This window comes from Microcaecilia unicolor, chromosome 1 (genome assembly GCF_901765095.1).
Source record: "Microcaecilia unicolor chromosome 1, aMicUni1.1, whole genome shotgun sequence".
Classification (NCBI taxonomy): Eukaryota; Metazoa; Chordata; class Amphibia; order Gymnophiona; family Siphonopidae; genus Microcaecilia; species Microcaecilia unicolor.
Window position 1 is genome coordinate 3,857,302 of NC_044031.1, and position 13,125 is coordinate 3,870,426.

General features: G+C 43.4%; 1 protein-coding gene across 1 annotated transcript in view; it reads right to left on the bottom strand.

The window, feature by feature from the left end:
• LOC115460287 (zinc finger protein 316-like) overlaps positions 1-9,813 on the bottom strand; it is a 12,337-nt gene extending 2,524 nt beyond the window's left edge. The window contains exons 1-3 of the mRNA XM_030190084.1: positions 9,778-9,813; positions 7,478-7,591; positions 1,095-1,255 (exon numbers count right to left, since the gene is read on the bottom strand). Coding sequence (XP_030045944.1) covers positions 1,095-1,255; positions 7,478-7,591; positions 9,778-9,784 — 282 coding nt within the window. The 5' untranslated portion in view covers positions 9,785-9,813. The remainder of the gene's footprint in view (positions 1-1,094; positions 1,256-7,477; positions 7,592-9,777) is intronic.
• Between the last annotated feature and the right edge of the window lie 3,312 nt (positions 9,814-13,125).

Sequence of the window (13,125 nt, forward strand, 5' to 3'; positions counted from 1 at the left end):
ACATAGTAGAGAAGTCCCATCTCTAGTCTGGCAGCCTCTGTGCTGTCTTGGAGGTCAGATCACATAAAAGGGAAGCATCATTTTGGTCAGGCAGGAAGTGATCCAATACCCAGGATCTAGCCTCCAAAGGAAGTAATATCCTCACGTACTGAGCGTGTGTTTCCAGGACTTCTGCTATGGAGAGAAGGGAAAGGATGGGATGAAGGTGGCAACCCTCACACTGTGGGAGCAAAAGGGTCCTTCATGAAATATTATAGCACTGTGCAACAATTCATTCAAAAAGGCAGTAAATAAATCCTAATAAATAAAACCTGACATCAGAAATATAGGCTCTGGCTAACATCATTTTTCATGCTGAGGCCGGCTGCCTGAATAGGCTTCAAGCTTACATGCAGCCACAGAAGAACATCGCTAAACATGGCCAAGGCTACAAGAGAATGAGAATGACAACAACACTTTTTTTTTTAACTGGAACAGTGCATGTCATGGTTAGATTGACTTTGCTACACGGCTCTTGTGAACTAGTGTTATGGTTCCCTAAGCTACAAACTTGCTGTTCCAGACTTTGAGGCTTGAGTCACCCAAGAAATGGTATAAGAAGCCTCTAAAGAAACATGAGGTTATCTGGAGTAGTTATCCGAGAAACTGCCGTCAGTAAACCAGGTAACTACTACTACTACTACTACTACTTAGCATTTCTATAGCGCTGCCAGGGTTACGCAGCGCTGTACAAGTTTAAACATGGGGAAGGACAGTCCCTGCTCAAGAGAGCTTACAATCTAAAGGTAAAAACTAGGTAACAGCCCTGATCCGAGCTGGTCACACCACAAACACATCTAAAGCTCATTAAACATGGTCTGCTGCCTGCCTGCTGGTTGCCTACGGACCCTGCCCATCCTCTTGAGAGACAGCACTTAACAGCTCCCTGATTGCCCCTGCCTCAATTGTCCATGAGAGTGAGACAGCCCTCCTTCACCTGTCAGGTTGTAAACTGCTGAGGAGTTTTCAGGGCTTAGGGTTTATAGTGTGGGTTCTCATTCTCACTATCCCTGGTCCAGAGGAGGCACCTTTCTTATAAGAAAACTTTGTATCACCTCATTACTAGCTTTAATCGTAGCTTCATCACATGCTTCAGGCAGTTCCTCACATCTGCCTGTTGTGGTCAGATTTCCTGTTTCCTCAGATCCCTGAGGCTCAGTTCTGAATCCTTTTTGCTCAAATTGGATTAAAATGTCAGGCCTGACATTGTGAGAGTCTATGAAAAGATAAAGATAGTACAATTAGTTTAAAAACACAGTTAACACAGAGTCTATAAGGGTGCAGAATTGTATTGTTTTCACAGGCTTGCCAACTGGTACAGAACCAAAAACAGAAGGGTACTGCTGTACTGATCATCATCAGAAATGTATTCCAGAAATACTTTTCTCAACAGCTAGAAACAGCGTCACCTAGATAGGATTTTAGATAGTGCTGGGGATGAGTCGGCTGTCTTGGTACATGTGGGATAGAGGTTCTGGAAGCCAAATTTACGCTCTTAGGTAGAAAGCTCAAATCCAGATCCTCTAGGGTAGCATTTTCTGAAATGCTACCTGTTCCACGTGCAGGGCCCAAGAGACAGGCAGAGCTCCAGAGTCTCAATGCGTGGATGAGACGATGGTGCAGGGAGGAGGGTTTTAGATTTGTTAGGAACTGGGCAACATTCTGGGGAAGGGGGAGCCTATTCCGAAAGGATGGGCTCCACCTTAACCAGGGTGGGACCAGGCTGCTGGCATTGGCATTTATAAAGGAGATAGAGCAGCTTTTAAACTAGAAATGGGGGGAAGGCCGACAGTCACTCAAAAGCGCATGGTTCGGGAAAAGGTATCTTGCAAAGATACCTCACAAACAGGGAAGATAGGGTTTCTGGATAGTGAGGTTGCACAACAGACCGTGGTAGGCCAGGTGCCCTTAAATACAACTAAAGATCAGACAAAAGATGTCAAATCAATAGTGTCAGGTACTAAGCATCATGCAAATAAGAACAACAAACATACTCTGAAATGTCTATATGCAAATGCTAGGAGTCTAAGAAATAAGATGGGAGAGTTGGAATATATTGCACTAAATGAAAAATTGGATATAATAGGCATTACTGAGACCTGGTGGAAGAAGGATAACCAGTGGGACACTGTCATACCGGGGTACAAATTATATCGTAATGATAGGGTGGACCGGACTGGTGGAGGGGTAGCATTGTATATTAACGAGAGCCTTGACTCAGATAGAGTACAAATTCAGCAGGACACAAATCACACCTTTGAATCACTGTGGGTTGAAATTCCATGTATAAAAGGGAAAAAAATGGTGATAGGAGTGTACTACCGTCCGCCTTGCCAGGATGAGATGGTAGACGCAGAAAAGATAAAAGAAATCAGAGACGCGAACAAAATGGGCAATGTTATAATAATGGGTGACTTCAATTATCCAAATATAGACTGGGTAAATGTAACATCGGGACACGCTACAGAGGTACAATTCCTTGATGAAATCAAGGGCAGCTTTATGGAGCAGCTGGTGCAGGAGCCGACGAGAGAAGGAAAAATTCTAGACTTGGTCCTTAGTGGAGCGCATGATCTGGTGAGAGACGTTATGGTACTGGGGCCGCTTGATAACAGTGATCATAATATGATCAGTTTTGATATCAACCTTGAAGTAACTGTACACAGAAAGTCAAATACGTTAGCGTTTAACTTTAAAAAAGGAGACTATGATAAAATGAGAAGAACGGTAAAAAAAAAAACTTAGGGGGGCAACTGAGAGAGTAAAAACTGTATAACAGGCGTGGACGCTGTTCAAAAATACCATCCTGGAGGCCCAAGCCATACATATACCCTCATCTCCCCTTACGTCCCTACCCGTAACCTCTGCTCTCAAGGCAAATCCCTCCTTTCAGTACCCTTCTCCACCACCTCCAACTCCAGACTCCGCCCCTTCTGTCTCGCCTCACCCCATGCCTGGAACAAACTCCCTGAGCCCATACGCCGTGCCCCCTCCATACCCATCTTCAAATCAATGCTCAAAGCCCACCTCTTCAATGTCGCCTTCGGCACCTAATCACTACACCTCCTCTCAGAAAACTTATCTACCCCAACTTGACATTTCGTCCTTTAGATTGTAAGCTCTTCCGAGCAGGGACCGTCCTTATTGTTAATTTGTACAGCGCTGCGTAACCCTAGTAGCACTCTAGAAATGTTAAGTAGTAGTAGTAGTAGTAGTAGTAATTAGAAAAGAAAGACGGAAGTCCAAAAGACAGCCGGTGTGGTTGAAAAGTGAGGTGAAGGAAGCTATTAGGGCTAAAAGAAACGCCTTCAGAAAATGGAAGAAGGAACCGTCTGAAAATAACAAGAAGCAGCATAAGGAGTGTCAAAGCAAATGCAAGGCGCAGATAAAGAAGGCCAAGAGGGATTACGAAAAAAAGATAGCATTAGAGGCAAAAAAATATATTAAAAAATTTTTTCGGTATATTAAAAGCAGGAAGCCAGCAAAAGAATCGGTTGGGCCGCTGGATGACCGAGGGGTAAAAGGGGCGATCAAGGAAGACGTAGCGGAGAGACTGAATGAATTCTTTGCTTCGGTCTTCACCGAGGAAGATTTGGGTGGGATACCGGTGTCGGAAATGATATTTCAAGCGGACGAGTCGGAGAAACTTACTGACTTCATGGTAAACCTGGAGGACGTAATGAGGCAGTTCAGCAAACTGAAGAGTAGCAAATCTCCAGGACCGGATGGTATTCATCCTAGAGAGTACTGATAGAACTGAAAAATGAGCTTGCGGAGCTACTGTAGGTAAATCACAGATGATATTTATGAGAAAAACCTCCCACCTGTCTCATCTGCGCCCAGATTCCCAATACCAGAATTATTTGCAAGCAAAACACTCTGATCTCTGTCTAGGGAAGAAGGGAACCTGGATTGGCACCAAGCCAATGCTTCCGATAGAGAGAAACGAAACTGAAGAAGTCAGCTGAAATATATATTAGATTTTATTATAGATATATAATAGAAGATATACAAAAAATAGAAACTCTGTAGTTAGCTTAGCCAAATCCAAAAGAATAACTTTTTTTTTTGTTACATTTGTACCCCGTGCTTTCCCACTCATGGCAGGCTCAATGCGGTTTACATGGAGCAATGGAGGGTTAAGTGACTTGCCCAGAGTCACAAGGAGCTGCCTGTGCCTGAAGTGGGAATTGAACTCAGTTCTTCAGTTCCCCAGGACCAAAGTCCACCACCCTAACCACTAGGCCACTCCTAGAATTACCAATCTAGATTGTCACTAACTAACACTGTTCTTACTGGTTACTAGGTAAAATTACACACCTGATTTGTAATACTGACACTGTTATGAGGTAGTACAGTTATTAGCAGCAATCTCCTGACCACGGTTATGACTCTAACCAGCCTTTGCTGAGGTAAAAACCACTCACTAATCCCAGACTAATAGGAAATAAATCACTGTATCTCTCACCAGGCTGACTCTTGGGCAGTCTCTCGGATGAGGCTGGCACAGGTTTTTCCTTCTTAGACTCGAGTTGTCTTTCCCAGCGAGTCTCAGAAAATAGCACACGGTCTCTGCAGCAAGCAGGGGCACAGTCACTCCGTGCTGGTACAGCTGAACCAAACAGTACTTTCTCCCGATACACAGTTCATAAGGTTGTGGACCACGTCAGGTCTCACTAGTCTTCTTGCTAGCTACCACTTCTTCCAACGGATCCAGATTTACTTCTTCTTGTTCCCGCTTTCTTAGCCCCTGATTCTCCAGTGACCAGCAGGACCAATCCATGCTCTTGTCCAGCTCATTCCATGAGCAAGAAATGACCGTTGTTCATGACCTTGAAACTGTTACTTCTTGGTATGCATTTCTGTTTCTCAGACTAGGCTTGTTGGAGCCATGTCTCACTCCCTTTCAGCTTCCCAGGGAGATAAAGGGAGGGGGGCTGGTTGCCCACAGCATGTCCTTGGTGTTACAGGCCTGCCAGTAATTTTCCACAAGCAGAAAGCTGAATTTTCTGGCTCACTGCTGTACAGGACATAGTTTGTAGACTCCATCTTGATGTAATAGTATTGCACGGGCTGAGACCAGCAAGGTGAGACACACAGGGAAATAGCCCTACACTACTGTTAGTGATATACAATTTATCCTTAAAATCGAGTGTGGTACCGGAAGATTGGAGGGTGGCCAATGTAACGCTGATTTTTTAAAAAGGTTCCAGGGGAGATCCGGGGAAATTACAGACCGGTGAGTCTGACGTCGGTGCCAGGGAAAAGGGTAGAGGCTATTATTAAAAACAAAATTACAGAGCACATCCAAGGACATGGATTACTGAGACCGAGTCAGCACGGCTTTTGTGTGGGGAAATCTTGCCTCACCAATTTACTTCAATTCTTTGAAGGAGTAAACAAACATGTGGACAAAGGGGAGCTGGTTGATACTGTGTATCTGGTTTTTCAAAAGGCGTTTGACAAAGTACCTCATGAAAGGCTACAGAGGAAATTGGAGGGTCATGGGATAGGAGGAAAAGTCCTATTGTGGATTAAAAACTGGTTGAAGGATAGGAAACAGAGAGTGGGGTTAAATGGGCAGTATTCACAATGGAGAAGGGTAGTTAGTGGGGTTCCTCAGGGGTCTGTGCTAGGACCGCTGCTTTTTAATATATTTATAAATGATTTAGAGATGGGAGTAACTAGCAAGGTAATTAAATTTGCTGATGACACAAAGTTATTCAAAGTCGTTAACTCGCGACATGATTGTGAAAAATTACAGAAGGACCTTATGAGACTGGGCGGCTAGAGGGCAGATGACGTTTAATGTGAGCAAGTGCAAGGTGATGCATGTGGGAAAAAAGAACCCAAATTATAGCTACGTCATGCAAGGTTCCACGTTAGGAGTCGATAGTACACTGAAACCTTCTGCTCAGTGTGCTGCTGTGGCTAGGAAAGCGAATAGAATGTTGGGTATTATTAGGAAAGGTATGGAAAATAGGTGTGAGGATGTTATAATGCCGTTGTATCGCTCCATGGTGCGACCGCACCTTAAGTATTGTGTTCAATTCTGGTCGTCGCATCTCAAGAAAGATATAGTAGAATTGGAAAAGGTGCAGTGAAGGGCGAATAAAATGATAGCGGGGATGGGACGACTTCCCTATGAAGAAAGACTAAGGAGGCTAGGGCTTTTCAGCTTGGAGAAGAGACGGCTGAGGGGAGACATGATAGGGTATATAAAATAATGAGTGGAGTGGAACAGGTGGATATGAAGCGTCTGTTCACGCTTTCCAAAAATACTAGGACTAGGGGGCATGCAATGAAACTACAGTGTAGTAAATTTAAAACAAATCGGAGAAAAGGTTTCTTCACCCAACGCATAATTAAACTCAACGCATAATTAAACTCTGGAGTTCGTTGCCGGAGAACGTGGTGAAGGCGGTTAGCTTGGCAGAGTTTAAAAAGGGGTTAGACGGTTTCCTAAAGGACAAGTCCATAAACCGCTACTAAATGAACTTGGGAAAAATCCACAATTCCAGGAATAACATGTATAGAATATTTGTACGTTTGGGAAGCTTGCCAGGTGCCCTTGGCCTGGATTGGCCGCTGTCGTGGACAGGATGCTGGGCTCGATGGACCCTTGGTCTTTTCCCAGTGTGGCATTACTTATGTACTTATGTACACACTGCTACTGCATAAATACAATGGAAATGTCTGTGATCAGGAGATATTTTTTCTGGCAAAGGCTGTTCTTCATCTAGTTTCTGTAGATTAGAAATCAGATTCTACTGGACACCAGTGGTGGGTTGAGATCCTGGGGAACTGGGTTCAATTTTCACCGCAGCTCCTTGTGACCTTGGGCAAAACCCTGCATTGGCCCAGGTACAACTAATACTTGTGAGCTCATTTGGGGCAGAAAGTACCTGCATAGTTGCCTTTACCAAGTGCCAAAAACAAATAAAACTGGAAAACGAGGTAGATATTCAATATAGTTTAAAAAAACAACAACCCAGCAGCCAATAACACCTACAGTAGGCCACAAAAGGGAAGACTAAGGGGCGTGGCACATCTCAGAAGCAGCGTGCCTTCGCTATGCAGCGACTCGGCTGATACTGGTGATGTAGTTGAAAGGGGCAGGGCAAAAGCCGTACCGCCAAGCTCCCCAGAGAGTAGAGATGGAAAAAGTACTGTGTACATTTAGTAGCGCTATAGAAATGATAAGTAGTAGTACTAGTAGTAGGAGACAGGAACTGTCTCTTACATTTCTGTGCACAGCGCTACGGGACACTTTAGAAATTTTAAATAGTAGTACTAGTAGTAATAATGCTGCTCAATCAGACACCCCGGCAGTATCTGCTTTACAGAGAGGATAATGGCTTCTTATCCCACCAGATCTCAATTCCTAAATAATCCCGGCTGATTTTATTAAGATGTGCGGGAGAAATTTTATACTTACTTGTTACAGGAGGCTGAGTCTGTTCAGACGTCTCCGATTCAGGAGGATCCATCAAGGGGGGATCTTCCTCTTGTTTAACACCGAGTGAGATCACAGACGTTATAATCGGAAGGTCTGTTAAGAGAAAACACATTAGAAGGATTCAGCAAGGATGTGATAATACTAAACTAGGAAATGGATTTTAAGAAGGTGCTGTTGGCATGGGAAGGCGTAGGAGAAGTGGAAAATCAGTGGTCAAAAACAAGAGAAACAGGAAGCCCATGTGGTTCTCCAAACAAGTAGCTGAAAACATAAGAGCAAAAGAGGTTTTGTTCAAGAAATACAAAAGAACGCAACGAGAGGATCACAGAAAAGATTATCGGATTAAACTCAAAGAAGCGACGAGGGAAATACGGCTAGCGAAAGGGCAAGCGGAAGAAAAAATGGCTAAAGATGTAAAGAGAGGTGACAAGACCTTTTTCAGATATAGTGGAGAAAGGAGAAGAGACAGGAATGGAATTGCAAGACAAAAAATAATGAGAATGGCTATGTGGAGAGTGATGAGGATAAAGCGAACACGCTAAAGAATTACTTCTCTTCGGTGTTCACGGAGGAAAATCCTGGAGGACTGCGGTCGGCTGCCGAAGGAACATCTGGGAATGGAGTGGACACTGTGCCGTTTACGGAAGAGTTTATAAACAGCTTGGGAATCTGAAAGTGGACAAAGCTATGGGGCTCTTAAAGATTTATTTAATAGATCTTTAGAGATGGGAGAGGTTCTGCAAGATTGGAGATGAGCAGATGTGGTCCCTCTTTACAAAAGTGGAGACAGGGAAGAAGTGGGAAACTACGAACCGGTAAGTCTCACATCGTTGGTAGGTAAAAATAATGGAGTTGCTTCTGAAAGAAAGGATAGTTAACTTTCTAGAAGCCAACGGGTTACAGGACCTGAGGCAACATGGCTTTACCAAAGGAAAATCCTGCCATACAAATCTGATTAACTTGTTTGACTGGATGAAGGATGTACACTAGATGTAATCTACTTGGACTTCAGCAAAGCCTTTGATACGGTCCATCACAGAAGACTCACGAATAAGCTGAGAGGGCTGAACTTAGCACCAAAAGTGGAGAACTGGATAAGAAACTGGTTGAACGATAGGTGGCAGAGGGTGGTGGTAAATGGAATCCGCTTGGAGGAAAGGAAGGTGAGCAGTGGAGTTCCTCAGGGGTCAGTGCTGGGGCCGATTCTGTTTAATATATTTGTCAGAGATACTGCTGAAGGTTGGAAGGAAAGGTTTGCCTTTTTGCAGATGACATGAAGATAGCCAATAGAGTGGATTCCCTGGAGGGAGTAGAAACAATTAGAAGGGATCGCCAAATGTTAGAAGAATAGTCAAGGGTCTGGCAGTTAAAATTTAATGGCAAGAAGTGCAGTGATGCAGAAACTCAAAAGAGAGATACCGGATAGGAGGGGAGAGTTTAGTAAGCTGGACTCAGGAGAGAGACCTTGGGGTGTTGGTGTCCGAGGATCTGAAGGTGAAGAAACAATGCGACAAAGCAACGGCCATGGCCAGAAGGATGCTAGGCTGCGTAGAGAGGGGCATAACCAGCCCCTTTACAAGTCGTTGGTGAGGCCCCACTTGGAGTATTGTGTTCAGTTTTGGAGGCCGTATCTTGCTAAAGATGTAAAAAGACTGGAAGTGGTGCAAAGAAAAGCTACAAAAATGGTATGGGATTTGCGTTACAAGACGTATGAGGAGAGACTTGCTGACCTGAACATGTATACCCTGGAGGAAAGGAGAAACAGGGGTGACATGATACAGACGTTCAAATAGTTGAAAGGTATTAATCCGCAAACTAACCTTTTCCGGAGACAGGAAGGCGGTAGAACTAGAGGACATGAATTGAGGTTGAAGGGGGGCAGACTCAGGAGTAATGTCAGGTAGTATTTTTTCACGGAGAGAGTGGTGGATACGTGGCTCCCACAGGAGGTGGTGGAGATGAAAACGGTAATGGATTTCAAACAGGAATCCTGTTTAGAAGGAATGAATCCACGGAATCTTAGCAGAGATTGGGTGGTAACACCGGTGGGGCTTCAACGTTAGCTTCAGAACTTTTAGTACAAGAACAGTGCTGGGCAGACTTCTACGGTCTGTACCCTGAGAATGGCAAGGACACATCAAACTCGGGTATACATATAAAGTATCGCATACCATGTAAAATAAGTTTATCTTGTTAGGAAGACTGGATGGACCGTTTAGGTCTTTATCTGCTGTCATTTACTATGTTACTATATGCAAGTCTCCAAAACATCTACTTACTCTTCATGGGATCATCTGGGTTTTCTTTTCCCTCCCACTCAAAATGTGGGGTAAAATATTTCTCATCTTCCTTTTGTATCTTGAATATAACATCAGGATTAACAATTGAATAACCTGTAAATAAGTAGGAAAATGGCATTTAAATTTATCTGTAGAAGGTGTTGGGGAAGGTTCCATCCGTTTCCTGTTCTGAATAAGCAGTACATGAGTGTGTCTGTGTACATAGAAGACTAAGTTCTGTATATGGGGCCAAAAAACTGACTCTGATAAAAATTGGAGCTAATCCCTATTCTATAAACAGTTCTGGCTATAGACCTTTTTGCATATGTGCAATTGCGCCACTATCAGGTGAATTTTCGAAAGAGAAGGGTGCCCATCTTCCGACACAAATCGGGAGATGGGCCTCCTTCTCGCAAGGTTGCCCAAATCGGCATAATCGAAAGCCGATTTTGGGCGCCCTCAACTGCTTTCCGTCGCAGGGATGACCAAAGTTCACAGGGGCGTGTCGGCAGTGTAGCGAAGGCAGGACTGGAGCGTGCTTAGGAGATTCATCTAACATTAGCCACCCCATTCGCTGAAAACAACATCATACCGATACTAAACAACTATCAAAGACTGCCCAGATACCCCACAACCCACCAAACCGACAACAACCAAAACAAAGGAAGAATACCAACTTGTGGACAACATCAACAGAACAGAAAGAAAGGTCAAAACAACCACACTCTCACAAAGAATCGACAACTAACAAAAATCCACACGACACCAAACCTTGAAGCCCCACACCAAAGAATTCAAATAGGTTACACCAACGCCAGATCCGTTGTGAACAAAACTACAACAATAACAGACTGGATTACGTCATAAAACCTTGATCTTATTTTCATCACCAAAACTTGGATCCATGATCAAAAAGGACCCCATAATCCTCAACCTTTGCCCCCCAGGAAACAAAATTACTCACTGGACCAGAAAGGAAAAGAGAGGCGGAGGTATAGCTTTAATATACCGATCCCACTTTACCATCAAAACCACTGCTGAGTCAATAACAAACCACCTTGAAATTGCCTCAATAAGAATACACAATAAATCTCTACTCGATCACTCTAACTGTGTCTTGTTCTACAGACCACCAGGACTTCATCTCAAATACCTGTGTTGCCAACTCCAATATACTAGTACTAGGAGACATCAACCTTCACCTAGAAGATCTAAACTCCACCAACGCACGCAAATGCAAGGAATTCCTCCACCTATGGGATCTCAAATGGCCACACATGCAAGCAACCCACATCAAAATGCACACACTCGACCTCATTGCATACAAATGGTCCACAGACCAGAACCTAACAACAACAGACATTAAATGGTCAGAAACACCTTGGACCGATCACTACAAACTAAACCTATCCCTAAACTGGTGGAAAAAGGGCTCATATCATACACAAGAACATACTACCTACAACACAAGAGGCCAAATAGACCCAAAAATATTCTGGCAACAGATATACAATAATGAATGGATAGCACAGACGGACTCCACAAACTACCTCTCTGAATGGGACAAAAGATGCACAAGTATACTAGACGAAATAGCACCCCTACGAACAAGAACATCACGAAGACAAAACCCAATCCCATGGTTCAACGACAAACTGAAAAAGCTAAAAACACAAACCAGGAAGCTTGAACGAGAATGGACAAAAATAAAAGACGATCACACACTCAACACCTGGAAACAAATGCAAAGAAAATACAAATATGCAATAAGATAGACCAAACTAAAATAAGACCAGACTTCAAAGACTCGAAAAAACCATACCAACTCGTACACAAACTACTAGACACTACCTTGGTCACCACAACCAAATCAGACATCCCATCGGCAGACAAACTTGCCAATTACTTCAATGAAAAAATCGTAAAACTGCGTAACACACTCCTCCATAATACTACCGATATCGAAAACTCCATCAATGGTCTGGACCCAACCCCAGGAGAATACCCAGCGGACCGAACCTGGTCAAACTTCAATCTCCTCTCGACTGAAACAATTACCCATGCGATCTGCAGGTTCTCCAACAGTCACAGCAAACTGGACGCCTACCCCAGCTACCTAATAAAATCCGCCCCTGACCGCTTCATAACAGACCTCACATCTCACCTAAACTTAATGCTCCAACAAGGTCTCTTCCCCAAGGAAAATGGTAACATCCTACTCCCCCTGATACCAAAAGACACTAAGTAAAATATAAATTAACTCACCAACTACTACCGCCCAGTAGCATCCATCCCACTAGCAGTTAAACTGATGGAAAGTATGGTAACCAAACAACTTATGGATTACATAAACAAATTTTCTATATTACATGAATCACAATCTGGATTTCACCCCCTCCATAGCACCGAAACAGTACTTACTACTCTCCTAGCCAAATTCAAGCAGGAAATAGCAACAGGCAAAAGCATACTTCGCCTCCAATTCGACATGTCTAGTGCATTCAACATGGTAAACCATAATATACTATTAAGACTCCTAGACTACTTCGGGATTGCTGGAAATATATGTAGCCGGATCAAAGGCTTCCTAACTACCAGAACGTACCAAGTGAAATCAAACTCAACCATATCATCCCCGTGGAAAGCAGACTGCGGAGTACTGCAAGGATCACCACTATCACCAATCCTCTTCAACCTAATTTATTTATTTATTGTTTATTGTTTGCATTTGTATCCCACATTTTCCCACCTCTTTGCGGGCTCAGTGTGGCTTACAATAAGATATGAATAATGAGAATACAGTTGTTACAAATTGGTTATGGGTTACATTGTACAAGTTATGCGAGATAATCGAAGTATCATTAGGAATATCACAATGGGACATCAACATTGAGACTTTGGGAGGAGACAATGGGAAGCTTAAGGGCAGTGTTAAGACAAAGGGGCACATGGTGTACATATTTCTGTAAGTATATGTATGAGTAATGTGGAATTAGGGGGGATGAGAGATCATAAGTGGATGTGTGATGCATTGATGTAAGTGAGTGTGGACTCTATGTGTTTTGGTTTTTTCCGTAAATTGTCTCAAACAGATGGGTCTTCAGTAATCTGCGGAAGGATGCTTGTTCGTGGATCGCTCTTAAGTTGCATGGCAGTGTGTTCCAACGCTGCGTGCTCGTGTGAGAAAATGATGATCCCACTAGCAAAATCCTTAGCCACCCAAGGCCTCAACCCATTCATCTATGCAGACGACGTTACAATATTTAGTCCTTTCAAACACGACAGAAATCACCAATGAAAGCACGTACAGCTTAAATACTATGAACTCATGGGCAAATGCATTCCAAT